The sequence below is a fragment of the Eretmochelys imbricata genome, chromosome 7 (assembly GCF_965152235.1).
Source record: "Eretmochelys imbricata isolate rEreImb1 chromosome 7, rEreImb1.hap1, whole genome shotgun sequence".
Classification (NCBI taxonomy): Eukaryota; Metazoa; Chordata; order Testudines; family Cheloniidae; genus Eretmochelys; species Eretmochelys imbricata.
In genome coordinates, this window is record NC_135578.1 from 48,966,206 (window position 1) to 48,983,058 (window position 16,853).

The window sequence follows — 16,853 nt, forward strand, 5'->3', positions numbered from 1 at the left end:
AGCCCAGGGGTGGCCCATGGATTGCAGGAGCAGAGGACTGGCTCTAGGTGGCACAGGTTGCAGCAGGCCCAGGTGTTGGGCCCTCCCTGGGGAGGCCAGTAGGTGTGAGGGGGCTCTTACCCTTGCAGCACCCATGGCCAGCGACGCTGACGTGCCTGAGGCCAGACACAGGGCCCAGTGTTGCCGGGACATGGGGCTTGTGCCCGTGTTCTCCGACCAGCCTGAGAGGCCATGGGAAGGGCAGCTCCAGCCAGCATCCAGCTAGCTCCCTTTCCCGGGGTGGCTCACACGCAGCTTACAAAGCCAGCTGTGCTGGGGGACACTGGGCTCTGGGGAGCCTGGGACTCACCCGTAGCTCCTGGGGGAGGGACTCCAGCAGCAACTTTGGGAAGCTGTGCCCTAGGTCTGGTAGCCCGTGCCTCTCAATGGCTGTGCCCTGTGCTCGCAGTCCCACTGCCCTCAGCCTCCGCTCTGAATTCAGCTCCCGGTGATGCCAGTTTCCCCTCGGGCGGGGGAGATGTGCTCCCTCAAGGGCTGTGTTTGAAGGCATGTCCACGGCACTGTGAGCCAGGCACCCTGCATAAGGCCAGGCTGCTGCCATTGCTGATAGCCCTGGCAGGTAGGTGGAACCCGGGCCCTGCCCCTCCTGTGGCAGGGGGGCCACACACACACATTGCTGAGCTTGCTGTAGCCTTGACTGCCAGAGCTGCGGGTGCTCAGATCCAGAGGTCGCCGGTTCGATCCCCGTGGCTGATGACCCGGGGGCATGGCATTAAATTGGCACCAAAGGAACCTCCTTTTGTTTCCCCTTTCCCATCTCTCTGCCTCTCCCCCTACAGTCCCACTGGGGGCTGCAGCAGGGCTCAAGTGCTGCCCATGGGCCAGATGGCGGTTGCCCCCCCACCCACTCTGGTTTGCATGTGTCTATCCTGTCTGGTCTCTCCATACTCCAGAATCTCCCGTTAAGCCTGGAGAGTCCCACCAGCCTGATAATGGCCTGCGGGTCTCACCAGCATAACTCCTGGGTGCGTCTCTCTTCTAGGACTACTTGAACTGCATGTACCGGAGGAGAGGCTGTCGCCGACGAAGGAAGGACTGCACCATTTAACAACTTCTGCTTCTTGGTTTTTTGTGTTTTTGTTTTTTTTTCCTCTCCTAATAAAAGACTTTGGTTAATGATCATGACATGAAGGCAGCAAGCCGCCTGCTGCAGACCGTGTTTCTACCTGAACCTGCCTGGTATTTCTCCCCCCTGTCCACCCCCACAAGGACAGATCAGTGGCTGTAGATTGGGGCATTTTCATCCCGTTAAACTAAAGCGCAGCAATTTCAAAACAAAAAAAATTATTTTGGGGGTGGGGGAAACCCACATTTGTCATTGTTTTTTTGAAACTGTGGTTGGAATTGCTCCCAGCCATCCTCGCTTAAGAAATCGCTTTCCAAATGTTTACATTTGAACCGTTGCTCTTTCATTTGGGGCAGGGGGGGCTCCAGCAAGTCCCTCAGGCTTCTGTGATTTGCACAGACCAGCAAGAGAAAAAATCAACATTCCTTTTAAAAAAAATCAATTAAAAAAAAAAAGAAAAGAAAATTGTATTTTACATTGCTTTTTAAAGGAGATCTTTTTTTAAAACTATTTAACAAAGTCCAGTACTAAATGGTCAAGTTGTCCTCACAAAATCTTCTACACTTAAAAAATAAATAAATTGTGCCTTGAGGGGTGTTAGTACGTTTACATCTGTTCCGTAGTTTGCTCCAACATGAGTTGTGTTTAGAATTGGGTTCAAATAAATTCTCCCCTCCAGATCTCCGGGCCAGACTCGATCCCCAGCATGGGGAGAACACGGCCCAGAACCTCGAGCCGCATCTTTTCCCATCGGCAGAACTAGGTTTCTAAGGGCTAAGACGCCAGCGAAGGACTAAGTGATGGTGATCACGTCCGTGTCTTTCCCGTTCCTTCTCCTCCCCTGCCCCAGTGGGCGGGGGTTGCTCATGAGGTTGCTCTACTGTCGACTCTGTTTTAAACGTAGTTTCTTAGCTCTAACTGTAGCGTCGGTTGAGGAAACACTGCTGTACGTAAGCGGGCCCCACGGGGCGAGCTCCTCGGGGCCCTTAGCCAGCGACGGACGCAGCCTAGCTTTTATCACAGGATGTTTTACCAAATTGTTCACATGGTTTGAAATAATAAAATGTAGAAAGAAACCCCCCCGTTTGTGCTGTTTTGATTGGCTCCGTCCCCAGCGAAAGGAAGTTTGGGGATCCGTTGGGAGAGGGAAACCCCATGGAAAGCAGCTGTGAGCTTTGCCCCAGCCCTGGGGAGCTGTGCTTGCAGGACCAATGCTCTCTGTTGAGCATGGGGCTGCAGAGGCCACGAGATGGCTTGTTCGGTGCCAGGGATCCGGAACCTCGGCACGGGGCAATGAACAGAGAGGCTGAGGCTAGACTCTTTATTAATAAAAGAGGATGGGGATGTGGGACAGAGCTGTGTCAGCTGTGGTAGCAGGGGGCAATGGGGGGATTTGGATGGTGAGCTGCGGCTGTGATACCTAGGGGATGATGGGTTGCCACAGCCGTGGTACCGGGAGGAGGGATGTGGATGTGGTACAGATGGGGAGCTGCAGATGTGGCACTGGGGGCTGGTGATGGGGGGGGTGGCTGTGGCTGGGAGGGGCGTGGTGATTTGTGGGGGCTGCGGCACTGGGGGGTGATGATGGGGGGGGCGGCACCAGGGGCTCAGAAGAGGCCACAGTCTTTGAGGTTCTCTTTGATGATGATGTCAGTGACGGCGTCGAAGACGAACTTGACGTTCTCAGTGTCGGTGGCACAGGTCAGGTGTGAGTAGATCTCCTTTACATCCCGGCGCATGTTGAGCTCCAGGAACTGGACCTTGATGTAGGTGCCTGCGTCCTCGAACGTGTTGGGTCCTGTGGAGGCACCAGTGCCAGGACAGGGTCAGGGGGTGGCTCAGCTGCTGAACTGGCTGAGCTCTGTGGGGAGGCGTGGACACCCTAGAGCCTGCCAGCAGCTCCCTGCCCCCACCCCCAAACCTGCTGTGAGGGCCACTGGCCAAGGAGCCAGACACCCCAGGCCATTACTGGGGCCCCGCTGCTGAGATCCCCCAAAGCTTCATTACCCCATTCACTCCATTTGCTCCCCTTTCTCCTCTCCACAGTCTAGTCCAAATGCGTGTCTCAGATCCTCCCTCTCCCCCCTGAAAATACCCTGGTCAGCTTAAACAGCAGGGCTGAGCTGCCCCGCAAGAGAGACAAAGGGGACTTTCTGCCACCTCTGTGCCCTCCCCAGTTGAGGCGCCACTGGGGCTGGCACCCCCTGTCCCCAGAACCACAACGGACAATGGTGCTCTGCTAGGACTAGCCTCCCAGCCACTGACTCCTTACTGAGGGCATCCCGTAGCTTTGCTCCCGCAGGGAGATGGCCATAGCCACTCCTAGTGTGGGCAAAGAATCTTGCCAGCATGATCAGCTCCTGCAAACACCTGCCATGCGGGACTGGCAGATGCCCCAAGAGTTGGCAGCGGCAGGACATCCTGCTCTGCCTGGCACTGAGGGGAGCCAGTCGACTGACTGGCTGTGTGGCAGGGGTATGGACGGCAGGGCCAGGACTGAGGGCAGAGTTAAGGCTCTTCTGGTGGGGCAGGGACTTGGGAGTGTGATGGGCAATGGGTGGCAGGGACCTGGGGGGCAGTCTCTAAGTTGGTGCCACGTGGCATGCTGGACCCAACCACACGGCCGTGGGTGTCCCCGGGCTCGAGGATTGGACGCAAGCTGCCCTCCGCTGCCCACTGCAGTGTTCCCACGTAGGAGCCTGGCACTAACGGTGGGTCTGCGGATTGTGCGGGGCAGGAGGGAAGCACTGACCCTGCCCCAGGATAAGGGGGGATCCTGACAGAGGGCCTGGTCCCAGCTTCATAGCTCAGCTGAGCTGGCTTTGTGCCCAGGTTCCCCCTCTGTTGGGTGTGCAGAGCACTGGCCGGATTCACCCCTCCCCAGTGAGTTCTGTGGGAGTTTGGCATGTCATAGCATCTGTGAATCTGGGCCCCAGCGTCTCCTCCCCAGCAGTGCAGCACCTGCCTTTGGGAAATGCCTGCCCACATGCTCGTCTGAACAGGGTAGCTGGGGACCTGGAGAGCCCTGTCCTGGGGTAGGGGTATCACGCTGCCAGCCAGGGCAGTGCTGTCCCAAGGTATTGGGCTCTGAGCTCTTCACTTGCTGGGTTGCTTGGCAAGAGAGAGACCCTGGAGTCCCCATCCCCAGCCTCCCTGCTCCCCCCTCCCCAATGCTTCCCTCGGGGGCTCTCCCAAAATCATAGAATCATAGAATATCAGGGTTGGAAGGGACCCCTGAAGGTCATCTAGTCCAACCACCTGCTCAAAAGCAGGACCCATCCCCAATTAAATCATCCCAGCCAGGGCTTTGTCAAGCCTGACCTTAAAAACTTCTAAGGAAGGAGATTCCACCACCTCCCTAGGCAACGCATTCCAGTGTTTCACCACCCTCCTAGTGAAAAAGTTTTTCCTAATATCCAACCTAAATCGCCCCCACTGGGCTCCCCAGGCTGGGGAATTCAGGGCTGGCCCCCAAGGGACTTAGTGCTGCAAGGCATTCAGGTACCTGCATTCACAGGCCTGTGCTGGACCCCCCTGGCCAGTGGGTGGAGCTGCTAACCAGTAGGAAATACTGGGGGCAGGGAGCTAACCCCGGACCCTCAGAGTGACTTGGTCCCCCACCCTGCCTCCCTGGGATCTTCAGCTGGGAGCCCTCTTCTGGAGTTATGGGGGTGTAACCTGGTCAGTTCTAGTGATGCCCCCATAATTCAACCACTGGGCAATGGCCCCCACTGCACCCTAAAGCCTGGGCAGCTCCCCTTCTCTGTGGTGGCCTTGGTGTGAGTTAGGGTCACGGCCTGCCCCAGGTTGGACGCCGCAGGCTGGGGTACCAGGCTGAGCAACATCTGGTTCAAGAATTCAGGGGAGGCCCTCAGTGTGAGATAGGGCTTCAGGCAGCTCAGGGACATCATGGAGGTGTGAGGACCTGCAGGCCGCCTGCTTAGCTGCTGGCTTCACCAACCGGCTGTCTGAGGAACATGGTGGGGCCTGCTCAGACGATCAGCTCAAGCCCAGCAGCAGGGCGCTGACTGCTCAAAGCATTCGTCCACAGCTGCCATGGCCCCTTCCCAACCTCGCCCCAGGGAACCTGGCTCTGGCCCTTGGCAGGGCCTCCCAGAGGATTCAGGGGGCCTGGGGCAAAGCTATTTCAGGGGCCCCTTCCAGTGGCATAGCCAGGGGGAGCGGACATAAAAGGTGCCAGCCACTTGTACTCGCCCGGTGACGCTCCGGGTCTTTGGCGGCGGGTCCTTCACTTGCTCCGGTTCTTTGGCGGCACTGAAGGACCCGCCACCGAAGACCCAGAGCGAGTGAAGGACCCGCCGCCAAAGACCCGGAGTGCCGTCGGGTGAGTAAAAATTAAAAAGGCACCACTTGTGCTCTGTGGGAGAGCTGCCGCTGCCCCGCTCCCCCCTAGCTATGCTACTGGCCCCTTCCCTGTCTCAGACTTCAGCCATTCTCATGGGGGCTCCTGCAGGGCCTGGGGTAAATTGCCCCACTTGCTCCCCCCCGTGGGTGGCTCTGCCACCAGGCCATCCCCCGGCATCCCACTCCCTGCCACATCTGGACCGAGGCACCTCTGTGCATGCTCACTCCCAGCAACCACAGGCACCATGGGGACTTTAACGGTGGAAACTCAGGCACCTGGAGAGTTGGCAGCAGCTGAGTGCACCCAAATGTTGAACTTAAGCGGCACTGAATTTGGACTATAAGATGGGGATGTATCAATTAGAAGGGACAAAGGAGGAGAAAGACCTGAGTATATTGGTTGGTCATAGAATGACTCTGAGCCGTTAATGTGATGTGTCCGTGAAAGGGCTAATGCGGTCCTAGGCAGAGGTGAAAGTAAGCCAATACAGTACTGTACGGCGTACCGGTACACTGCCGACCATACCAGCAGGGCGCAGCTTCCCCAGGCTGGCGATTTAAAGGGTCTGGGGCTCCCCGCAGCGGCCGGAGCCCCGGGCCCTTTAAATCATTGCCCAAGCACTCGGGCTCCAGGGGTGATTTAAACGGCCCAGAGCTCCCAGCCACCGCTACCACAGCTGAAGCCCCGGCCTGGGGATTTAAAGCCCCCCCGTCAGGACTCCGGCGTACCAGTAAGTCCTTTAAGTTACTTTCATCCCTGGTCCTAGGATGCATCAGGCGAGGTATTTCCAGTAGAGACAGGGAAGTGTTAGTACCATTACACAAGGCACTGGTGAGACCTCATCTGGAATAAATATTGTGTATAGTTCTGGTCTCCCATGTTTAAGAAAGATGAACTGAAACTGGAACAGGTGCAGAGAAAGGCTACTAGGATGATCCGAGGAATGGAAAACCTGTCTTATGAGAAGAGACTCAAAGAGCTTGACTTGTTTAGTCTAACCAAAAGAAGGCCGAGGGGAGATATGATTGCTCTCTCTAAATACATCAGAGGGATAAATACCAAGGAAGGAGAGGAGTTATTTACGTTAAGTGCAAATGTGGACACAAGAACAAATGGATGTAAATGGGCCATCAGCAAGTTTAGTGTTTGAAATTAGACAAAGGTTTCTAACCATCAGAGTGAAGTGCTGGAACAGCCTCCCAAGGCAAGCAGTGGGGGCAAAAACACCTAACTGATGTCCAGAACTGAGCATGAAAAGATAACGAAAGGGATGATATGCTGAGGTTGCTGAGGGATGATGATGATGGTTTGATGAAGTACAATGGCATGTGGCCCATCCATGACAGCCCTTAGCAAATATTTCCAGTGGCTGGTGATGGGGTACTAGAGAGGAGGGCTCTGAGTTACTACAGAGAATTCTTTCCCAGGTGTCTGGCTGCTGCGTCTTGCCCACATGCTCAGGGTCTAACTGATCGCCATATCTGGGGTCAGGAAGGAATTTTCCTCTGGGTCACAGTGGCAGAGACCTCCTTCCTCTGCAGCATGGGGCAGAGGTCACTTGCAGGTTTAAACTAGTGTAAATGGTGAATTCTCTGTAACGTTAAGTCTTTAAATCATGATGTGAGGACTTCAGTAACTCGGCCAGAGGTTAGGGGTCTGTTACAGGAGCGGGCAGGTGAGTTTCTGTGGTCTGCAATGTGCAGGAGGTCAGACTAGATGATCACAATGGCCCCTTCTGACCTTGATGGCAGTGAATCTAAGTGGCAGCAAGGTGCCCGAATCCCTATATGGCTCTAGCCATTAGGGAACAACAGGGAGAGACCCCCCCACTGGCATTGGGCCCCCTCCTTTCACACCCTAGTACAGCAGAGGAGGACTCTAACCTGCCTGAGCAGCTCCACCCTCTCCCAGCTGGCGTTGAGCACCAGGGAAGAGATGCTAAGTTCTGAGCAGGTTTGGCAGGGTTTGATTTGTATCGGTGAATGTCACTAAACGTTGATTTCACCTGCATGCCCAAACCCACGAAACCCTACTTCCATCGGCAAGGCTCGGCATGTCCAGATGGGCAAGCGATTAAAACTACTGCATGAGACCTTCTCAGGGGCCCAGCCAATGCTGGGGATGGATGGAGGCTCTGGACCAACGGCCTAACGCCTGGACAGTAAAGCTAGGCCTGCTTTGTCCATTTAAGCAGCTCTGTTTTCGATGGCTGGCTGGGTGATGGTGACAATGGTGCGGTGATGGCTCATACAGCTTTAACTGAATCTCAGCATCTGCTGGCATTAAATAATTATTGTCTGCCCCCCCCCCCGCAATCTCCCACGAGTACGAACATTTAAACTGAGAGAAAAGTTAAAACCGCTGAAAACTCCGAATTGTGCATAACTTCGAAAATGTAAGTTGATAAAAAAATCTTTAAAAATAAAAAAGCTCCATGAACATCAATCCCACTGTCAACAGCATAAAAACTAACCCCCAACTTCTGCCTGGCGGGGGAGGGGGCACTGACCCTGCAGGGGTAGCAGCCTTTGCACGGAGCGTGGGGAGATCTGGTGGCCAGTGATGGAAGCACAGGTACATGCAGCCATAAAGCTAACTGGTGGGCGTGTTTAGTGTAAGTAGCTGATCTGGTACTTAGCGGGCAGCTTGGCTTCTGAGATGTGCCCTGCAGCTGGTCCCCCCTCAGTCACCTTGTGCATAACTAACCTGCACGCTGGTCGCTGGCATTTGGATCCGGGCTCTTTTGGGTGTCTGTCTGTCCCTGAAAACCCATTTGACTTGTGAATCAAAACCCAGTTCCCCTGCACCCTCTTTACCCCACCCCACGCAAAACGTGCAGCAGAGGACCCGAGCAGGCTGGGCACTTACCGTCGTAATCAGGGAAGCAGATGCTGAGGTGGGCCTTCCTGATCTTCTCCAGGAAGACATCCTTCTTGTTGAGGAAGAGGACGATGGAGGTGATGGCAAAGTAGCGGTGGTTGCAGATGCTGTTGAAGAGATGCAAGCTCTCGTGCATCCGGTTCTGGGGAGGAGCAAGGGGCCAAATGGGGCTTTCAGTTGCATCTCAAGCATCAATTTCCTGCCTCGTCTCCTGGAGTGTTTGTGGTGTGAATGGGAGGCCGGCTGGGCCAGTGGAGGACAGATTACAGGGTCTCCTACCCTGTCTAGCTTGGTAACCCTTGTAGCCTTTGAGTGCGTGCTCTGCTGCTCCCCTGCGATCCCTAGCCCCTGCTGCCTGGTGGGTCCGAGCCCCACTAGCTCCTGTTATAACACAGAGAGGTTTCTATCCAGAGATCGCAGCATGCTTTACAGAATCTAGGAGCATCATCCCCATTTTACAGCTGGGGAAACTGTGGCACAGAGCAGTGCAGAGACATGGCCAGGGTCACCCAGCAGGCCAGTGGCAGAGCCAGGCACAGAGCCCCCACCTTGAGTCATGCTCCCTCCCACCCCAGGCCACGCTGCCTCCCAACGGGCTGTTGTCTCTGCTTACTCGCCAATTATTGGCATTCGGAGTGAGGCCAGGGAGGTGGCTGCTGTTGCTTCAGGTAGATTATTTCTAGCTGTATCAGCAGCTTTAAAACCCCTGTGAAACCTCCCCTCCCCCACGTCCACCCCACGGTCTCCGCCATCAGCAGGATGGTTCGCCCAAGGTCACGGGCAGGGCAGGACCAGAACACAGGTCTGCTAAAGTCCCCACCCTGTGCTGTGACCACAGCCCCATGCTCCCTCCCCAGACTCCATGTCTGCACAGAGGATCCGATTGGCTAGCCAGTCTCAGGGGCGTGAGCTGATTGGCTGGATGTTTTTGGAAGCGCTCTGTGATAGGCTGGCCTTGGAGGAGTTCAGCATGTATCTGAGGCCTCTGGGGTTCTTCTAGTGCTTGGGTCAGTACTCTGCTTGCACCTGGGCCTGACCGACTCCCTCTGGCTAAGAGCCAAGGGCCTCGCCCCCCCCACCCACCCCCAATAGCCAGGCTCCACTCACCACTTCGTCGTCCTCCACCAGGACCATGTCGTAGGCACTGAGGGCGGCGATGAAGATGATGCAGGTGACCCCTTCGAAGCAGTGAATCCACTTCTTCCGCTCAGAGCGCTGGCCGCCTACGTCGAACATCCTGGGGCCGGGGAGAGGGTCCCTTGAGTAGCCAGGCTCCAAAGCGGGCATGGGCCGCATTGCTAGCGTGGGGGGAGAGACCTCCCGAGGGGACAGCTTTGTTCCGGACCCTGTGGCCTCTGCTACTGCTTGGGCTGGGGGCATCTCTGCAGGGGCGCCTGGCCATGGGCGGCTGACCACAGCTCGGGGCTGGCCACAACTGGGGTGACGGCTGCCAAGGAAGGGACTGTTGGAGACCTGGGCACAGCTGGTGGCACGGACAGTGTGGGCACAGTGTGGTGGAGAATGGTGCTGGGTTAGCCACGGAGCAGGTCCGGCACTGGGCAAGGGGTCTCAACACTCTTACCTGGCAGGACAACCCCCAAGGAGCTGTGGTCCATGCCCCCCAGTCCAGGCTTGGCTAGCACAGCCGCTGGCAGGGCTGGTTAGTGTCAGCTGTGTTGCCCACCCAAGGGGAAATGGGCTGAGAGTGTCATGCTGAGGATAGGTGTGTTCTGGGCTGCCCAGCTCCTGGGCAGTGTCCATGTGGCATCTCCGGCTGCAGCTGGCCAGGGCCACCCAGCTGGGACTGGGGAGAGGTGGCTGGAGCAGGGAAAGGAGCCTCCGCGGAATGAGACGGGAAAGCTCCCGTAATGGGGGAGCAAGAGCTAATTGGAGGTTCTCACCGGGGGGGAGTTAAAACCTCTGCTCTGCCCACAATGGAAAGGCCGCAGACTGCAGCCTGACCGGCACAGCAGGGCCCTGAGAGCCCCGGCCGGCACCGCGCCCAGCCTGGGTGCATCAGCACTAGATGGCGCCAGCCAATAACAAATGAAGACGAGGATGAGCCCTGGTGAGATTACGGTGCCAAGATTCAGCAGGTGGGAGAGGCCTCCTCCCAGGGCAGGGGCCTGGGCTGAGCGTGCTCAGCCAGTCTCCGGAGGGGGCTGGGGCCAGAGGCTGTTGGAGACTGTATCAGCTCAATGGGAAAACAGCCCTGGAAAGCAGAGGGCCCCAACCGCCCTGTTCTGTCATGTCGGTGCATTGCCACCCCAGGGCATGCGCAGCGTTGGCCCAGCCAGCCTCAGGCCCTGTGCCCAGCTCTGCACGCCTGCTCCCATCCCTCCCACTGCCCAAATCTCCTCCTTGCCTTAACCCTTCGAATCCCAGCCTCCCCCTCACTGGGTCTCCAGTGCTCCAGGCCCCAGAGTCCTGCCCAAGCCCAGCACCCCCTTCTCCAGTGCTCCACAGGTCTTGGGGCGGCTCTCCACACACACATCTGGAGCTGGCTGCTGGGACCCCTGTTGACACCCCCCCCACATCCCGCAGGCTGTCTGTGCTTAGCAGGGCCTCGTTCCCGCACCATGCCCTACCTGAAGTTGAGGTCCTTGAAGGAGAACTGGGTCTCAATGATGCCGGTGGTCTTGACCCTGGAGCGCAGCACATCCTGCTCTGTGGGGACGTATCCGGGTGCCACCAGGCGCGCCACATCACTCAGGTAGCTGCCCAGGCAGAAAGGAAGGGCCTGAAATACTCATCACCTCGGGGATGGCAAGGGATGGTTTCCATGCTTCCCAGGCCCAGAGTGGCTGGAGCCAAAGGCTGGGTACCCTTCTGGCTGGGTGGCCCTGGACAGCTCAAGCAGGTGCATGGGGGTCAGGGATCTAGCCCCATTGCTGCCTCATGCTTGCATCCCACTGACTGGGGTCTCTTTGGCTGCTGAGCTTGGTATAGAATCATAGAATATCAGGGTTGGAAGGGACCCCTGAAGGTCATCTAGTCCAACCCCCTGCTCGAAGCAGGACCAATTCCCAGTTAAATCATCCCAGCCAGGGCTTTGTGAAGCCTGACCTTTAAATCCTCTAAGGAAGGAGATTCTACCACCTCCCTAGGTAATGCATTCCAGTGTTTCACCACCCTCTTAGTGAAAAAGTTTTTCCTAATATCCAACCTAAACCTCCCCCACTACAACTTGAGACCATTACTCCTCGTTCTGTCATCTGCTACCATTGAGAACAGTCTAGAGCCATCCTCTTTGGAACCCCCTTTCAGGTAGTTGAAAGCAGCTACCAAATCCCCCCTCATTCTTCTCTTCTGCAGGCTAAACAATCCCAGCTCCCTCAGCCTCTCCTCATAAGTCATGTGTTCTAGACCCCTAATCATTTTTGTTGCCCTTCGCTGGACTCTCTCCAATTTATCCACATCCTTCTTGTAGTGTGGGGCCCAAAACTGGACACAGTACTCCAGATGAGGCCTCACCAATGTCGAATAGAGGGGAACGATCACGTCCCTCGATCTGCTCGCTATGCCCCTACTTATACATCCCAAAATGCCATTGGCCTTCTTGGCAACAAGGGCACACTGCTGACTCATATCCAGCTTCTCGTCCACTGTCACCCCTAGGTCCTTTTCCGCAGAACTGCTGCCTAGCCATTCGGTCCCTAGTCTGTAGCGGTGCATTGGATTCTTCCGTCCTAAGTGCAGGACCCTGCACTTATCCTTATTGAACCTCATCAGATTTCTTTTGGCCCAATCCTCCAATTTGTCTAGGTCCTTCTGTATCCTATCCCTCCCCTCCAGCGTATCTACCACTCCTCCCAGTTTAGTATCATCCGCAAATTTGCTGAGAGTGCAATCCACACCATCCTCCAGATCATTTATGAAGATATTGAACAAAACCGGCCCCAGAACCGACCCTTGGGGCACTCCACTTGATACCGGCTGCCAACTAGACATGGTAGCTTTGAAGGAGCTCAGAGGGGGGCAGCGGCTTCACCAAAGCTGGCAAAGTTCAAGTGGGCACCACGAGAGGACTAGCTTCCAGCTCAGATGCCCATTCGCCCCAGGCTGCGGGCTCCCTGGGGCAGGGCCTGGCTTTCGCTGGGTGTCTGGGTAGTGCCCAGCACGAGAGGCCCCTTGGAGCTGGCTGGACCCCACCCACCCCACGCGCTGCTATATTCTAGGGTGACCAGTGCCTAGAGCCACCTGCTGCTGCTGTTACTTCTTCTTGCCGTGATGCTGAGATCGGGTGCTGTGTGGACACAGCAAAGGGCTGGCACGCTATAGCTACAGACCTCCCCACGGGCACCCAGACGGCAACCCGCCTCCTGCCTCCCACCCCCTCTCTGCATCTCCAGGAGAGGGGCCCCGGTCCCCTCTTCCCCTGGCCCCACACTGGCCTCTGGAGCTGCTCTGAGTCCCAGTAGTGCCATGCCTCCTCAGCCTGCACCCTCTTGGCCCTGTGCCCACCTCCCTGTGCCAGCACCCGTGTGGGCTCAGCAGAGGGCTGCCTGTGCCAGAGGAATGGGACTAGGTGCTGGGGTGAGGTGGGGGTGGGCTGCGGAGAACCCCCCCCACTCTCCCTCACATACTGGGGAACAGTCAAACCACTTGTTCTGATGTTCCCCAAGCTCCTCCCAGCCTCTAGGTCAGTGCAAAGCCAGGGGAGTTCCTAGCCCATCTCCCATGGGACTGGCAGGCCACTCCCTTGATAATGCCTCTGTGTTGAGGTCTGTGGGGGCACCTGAGCCGGGGTACTGCCTGGGCGGCCTGTGCCCTAGGAGGTTACACAGGAAGGTTCATACTAGCCGGCCGAGTCGTTCAGCTGGTACTCCGAGGCGCGCTCGAAGCAGGCCTGGATGCCCGTGTCCTTCCAGAGGCGGGCAATGATGTCAGACATCTCCTTGGGCATGGTGCCCTCTTCAATGGTGTCAGCCAAGTGCAGCAGCTTACGGGCATCGTCCTGGGAAGACAGGGTGCAGCAAGATCAGTTGCTTTGGCTTGGCCCAGGCTCACCAGGAGGCACCGGATGCTCTGAAGTAAAGCCCTGTCAGCAGTGGGAATCGAACCTGGACCCGCTGGATCTAAACATATGAGCTAAACTACCCAGCTCTGCTGTCTGGGGCCATAGGGGACTCATCAACTGCTATATGTGGCCGAGAGGGGTGCAGAACCCCACCTATCCCCCTCCTGTGCCCAGCCGCTCACCTGCCGGGCCGAGTCCCCGTACTGGATGCTCAGCGTGCCCATGGCCCGCACGATGGCCAGCATGGACTGCAGGGTGTTGCTGTAGATGATGGAGATGAACTCCAGGCACTCTTCCAGGGAGTATCCATCCTGGTGGATGATCCTGGTGGAGACAGGAGCAGGTGGTGAGCCTGGGGAAGGCCGCGGGCTCCACAGCTGGGCACTCCCTGGCAATGCCTGGCCAAGCACAGAGGGCACCCAATGGGCTGGAGGCGTTGCCACCGGCTCGCTCCCTTCCAGTGAGTTTCCCCAACATGAGCCTGGCAGTATGGCAGCTATGCCGCGATGGCATGTGCTGCCTGAGGGACAGTCTCAGCACACTGCAGTGGGCATGGTGGGTGGGCAGAATTCCCTGGGGGTGAGGAGGGGTATTGGGGAGCCCCCAGAGGTTGCACCCTAGCGTATCGTAGCTGGGCATCACCTGGAAAGGCAGAAATCGGTGGGGGGTAGCATGCCACTGCCAGTAAAGGCTGCTGCGGGAGATCCTGTCTCAAAAACCAGGCGTCCAGGGTGGGGCAGGAGCTGGCTATGGGGAGCTCCCAGCTACTCCAGACCCAGCCTCTCCCAGCAAGGGGCACTGTGGATAGCAAGGTAGGCATCAGTGCGGTGTGAACCCACTTACTTCATTTGTTTTACAATTGTGCTCTTCCCGGATTCGCCAGCTCCTGGGGGACAGAAAGGAAAGTCATGGCAGGGAACATGCCCGGTGTGGAGCCCGACGCAGCCACCTGGGTCGCCATGCTGTGGGGCACTGGGTGGGTGCGACAGGGAGCCCGCTGCTAATCAGCTCCAATGGAGCGGGAGCGGAGGGGGCAAGGGAGATGGAGAACCACCTTGGGTGGTCTGGGCATCACGTGGCCTGACATCCTCTGTGCCCATACAGTTCTGCTGCAAATCCCTCCCTGGCTCTGGTTGGATGGACCAACCCATTGGATGGACTAGCAGGGCCCTGGGGTGGGACTGGAGCCCACTGGGCCACATGTGTCACAGGCCCCCCTCTGTGCTAGAACCACGGAGGCAGCACAGCCCCAGAACCTGCTTTTAGCGCCGGAGGGCCCCAGTTCAAGTGCTGGTGTGTTGGGCAAGATGGTGGCAGCCTCACGCAGCCGCCCTGGCCCACAGTCGCCTGGCTGCACTCAGTGCATGGCTGCGAAGCAAGCTGGAGAGTTGAGAACGGGGGCGGGGCAGGTACAGCCCTAATCGCTTCTCTGCAGACACAGGGCTCTGGCTAATGCGATCTGCACCACAGCTCAGCTTAAGCATCCACGCCCCAGGCGGAGCTGCCTGGGCCCAGGTGGAGGGCCCATGCAGATGCTAGCCACAGAAGAAGGGGACACTGATGCCCCAGTGATCTGTGGGCCGGGTGTGGACGCAAAGACAGCTGGAGGCTCTGCCCCAACCTTGCCGTGTGGGAACAGCACCTGTTATCAGGTGACCGGACCTGATCCTTGTCTGCCTGGCCTGAGATGGGGCAGCCACAGCAATGGGGTGGAGGGAAAGGTACCACCCAGCCCAGCGTACATATGCATTACCTGGGGCACCCTGTGAGCCCCCGGGACAGCGCAACAGAACCTCAGAGACCTTGTCCGCTGGGTCCTGCCCCGAGGGCTGGAACAGCGGGGTGTAAAGCCAGCGACAGCGGGCCAGACCCTCCCCGGCGCAGCACCATGACATCAGTGAGGCAAGGGCCACAGCAGTCAACCAGCAGAGCTGAGTCCCATCAGCCGGGAGTCTGTTCCCATGGCGGTCGGAGGAGCTGCTGTGGATTTACCCCAGCTAGTCCCAGCGGTGTCTGTAAGGCACCAGCCCCATCTCTGTCAGTGTGGGGGAGCCAGGTGGGTTCAGATCCATTGGTCACACACAGTCCCCCCAGGCCCAGCCCCTGGGAGGGCAGAGTTGGGGGCGCTCAGGGGCGGGGTGCTGGGCGTCTGTGCTAGTGTGTTTAATGCCAAGGGAGTCTGAACTGAAGCCCAGTGCTACCCGCCCTGCCTACCTGGCACCACCCTGAGCTGGATCCCCCAGTGCCGTGCCACGGGACCTGCCAGCATTGGTGCAGAGCCCTCTGGGAAGGCCCAGTACCACAGGCTTGCTGGTCAGGAGCTGGGCAGGATTGGGGGACTGGCTGGCTCAGGACTGGGGGGACTGGTCAGGCTCTGGGGGAGCTGGTCAGGATGGGGGGCCTGGCTCAGGATCTGGGGGGGCTGGTCAGGATGGAGGGCTGGCTCAGGATCTGGGGGGCAGGCTTAGGATGGGGGGGGCTGGCTCCATAGCCCAACACATACCCAAAAGCAGCAGCTTGACCGTCCTGGCATCCTTCTCCGCATCTTCCTTGAGCTTCTTCTCCAGCTCACGGGAGTGTTTCTCCTCTGCGCTGGCACCAGCGCCCATGGTCTGGGTGCACCCGCTGAGCTGCTCTTTTGCGCTCAGCGACAGGGGGAACCCTAGACCAACCCCTAAATGTCCGGCACCCCCCGCCAGTCTCCCTCTTCGCCCACCAGGAGCGCGAAGCGGCACCGTTCCCCACCGCTCCCCAGGCGCCGACTGCCCCCGCCCTGGCCCCAGTGCCAGCCACACGCCAGTTGGGGAGGATTTTGCGGGCTATGGCCGTCAGGTGCTCCCGGCCACCCAATCTGTGGCAAGGACAGGTGGCCAAGGAGCAGGTGCAGACCCACTCCACCTCCCCCCACCGCCCAGCTTGGAGCTGACTTGCTGCGCTCAGCATGGCAAGCAGCCAGTGAGCCGCTGGCTTAAGCTAAAGCCCCTCAAATCTCCCCCTTGCTGAGCCCAGCGATTTCAAGCCTCATCTGATCCTGGCCAGCGATGGGGCAGCAGGTTATACCAGAAGGGCCTTCCCCACAGCCCTGCACCCCTTCCCCCCCCCCCCGGCATGGGGAGCAGCATGGGTGGGCATGGGGTACAAAGGGACATTGACCAGGACGTTGAGTGTCCAGGGGCTCTGAGGACCGCCCTCGTCATCAGCCAGTGCTGTGAGCATTGTGGGGCACCGCCGGACGGGGCACCTAGCACCTAGCCTGGATCTCAGGCTGCCTGTGTGGCCATGTTCTAGATCCATGTGGGCAGCTGCCACCATGACCTGGCACAGGAGCAAGGGGGGGCTTCAGAAGATGGCCCAGCTGGCTGGGGGAGGAGTTTGTCACGTAGGCACGGAGCTGCTGGATGCCAGCTGGATTTCCTTGCCCCCTCCCAGCGCCACCATCCCTTGCTGCCCCATCCGGGCTC

At 58.1% G+C, this 16,853-nt stretch overlaps 2 protein-coding genes across 2 annotated transcripts in view; one reads left to right on the top strand and one right to left on the bottom strand.

The window, feature by feature from the left end:
• GNAI2 (G protein subunit alpha i2) overlaps window positions 1-2,202 on the top strand; it is a 204,038-nt gene extending 201,836 nt beyond the window's left edge. Inside the window, exon 9 of the mRNA XM_077821414.1 lies at window positions 1,043-2,202. The gene's annotated coding sequence lies outside the window, so the exon portion shown is untranslated. The remainder of the gene's footprint in view (window positions 1-1,042) is intronic.
• A 531-nt stretch (window positions 2,203-2,733) lies between these two features.
• Window positions 2,734-16,001, bottom strand: GNAT1 (G protein subunit alpha transducin 1). Its single transcript, XM_077821141.1, has 8 exons — window positions 15,896-16,001; window positions 14,236-14,278; window positions 13,575-13,716; window positions 13,172-13,329; window positions 10,961-11,089; window positions 9,480-9,609; window positions 8,361-8,514; window positions 2,734-2,924 (listed from the first exon to the last, which is right to left on the bottom strand). The coding sequence occupies exons 1-8, from the start codon at window positions 15,999-16,001 to the stop codon at window positions 2,734-2,736; spliced, it is 1,053 nt and encodes a 350-aa protein (XP_077677267.1).
• Between the last annotated feature and the right edge of the window lie 852 nt (window positions 16,002-16,853).

What these genes read in the sequence shown, in the direction of transcription:
- GNAT1 (XM_077821141.1), bottom strand. Translation starts at nt 16,001, where the DNA reads ATGGGCGCTGGTGCCAGCGCAGAGGAGAAACACTCCCGTGAGCTGGAG. An exon ending in TTCAAGGACCTCAACTTCAG is followed by an intron (nt 9,610 to 10,960) that starts GTAGGGCATGGT and finishes CCCCGGCCCCAG; the next exon opens with GATGTTCGACGTAGGCGGCC. An exon ending in TGGTGGAGGACGACGAAGTG is followed by an intron (nt 8,515 to 9,479) that starts GTGAGTGGAGCC and finishes GCTCCTCCCCAG; the next exon opens with AACCGGATGCACGAGAGCTT.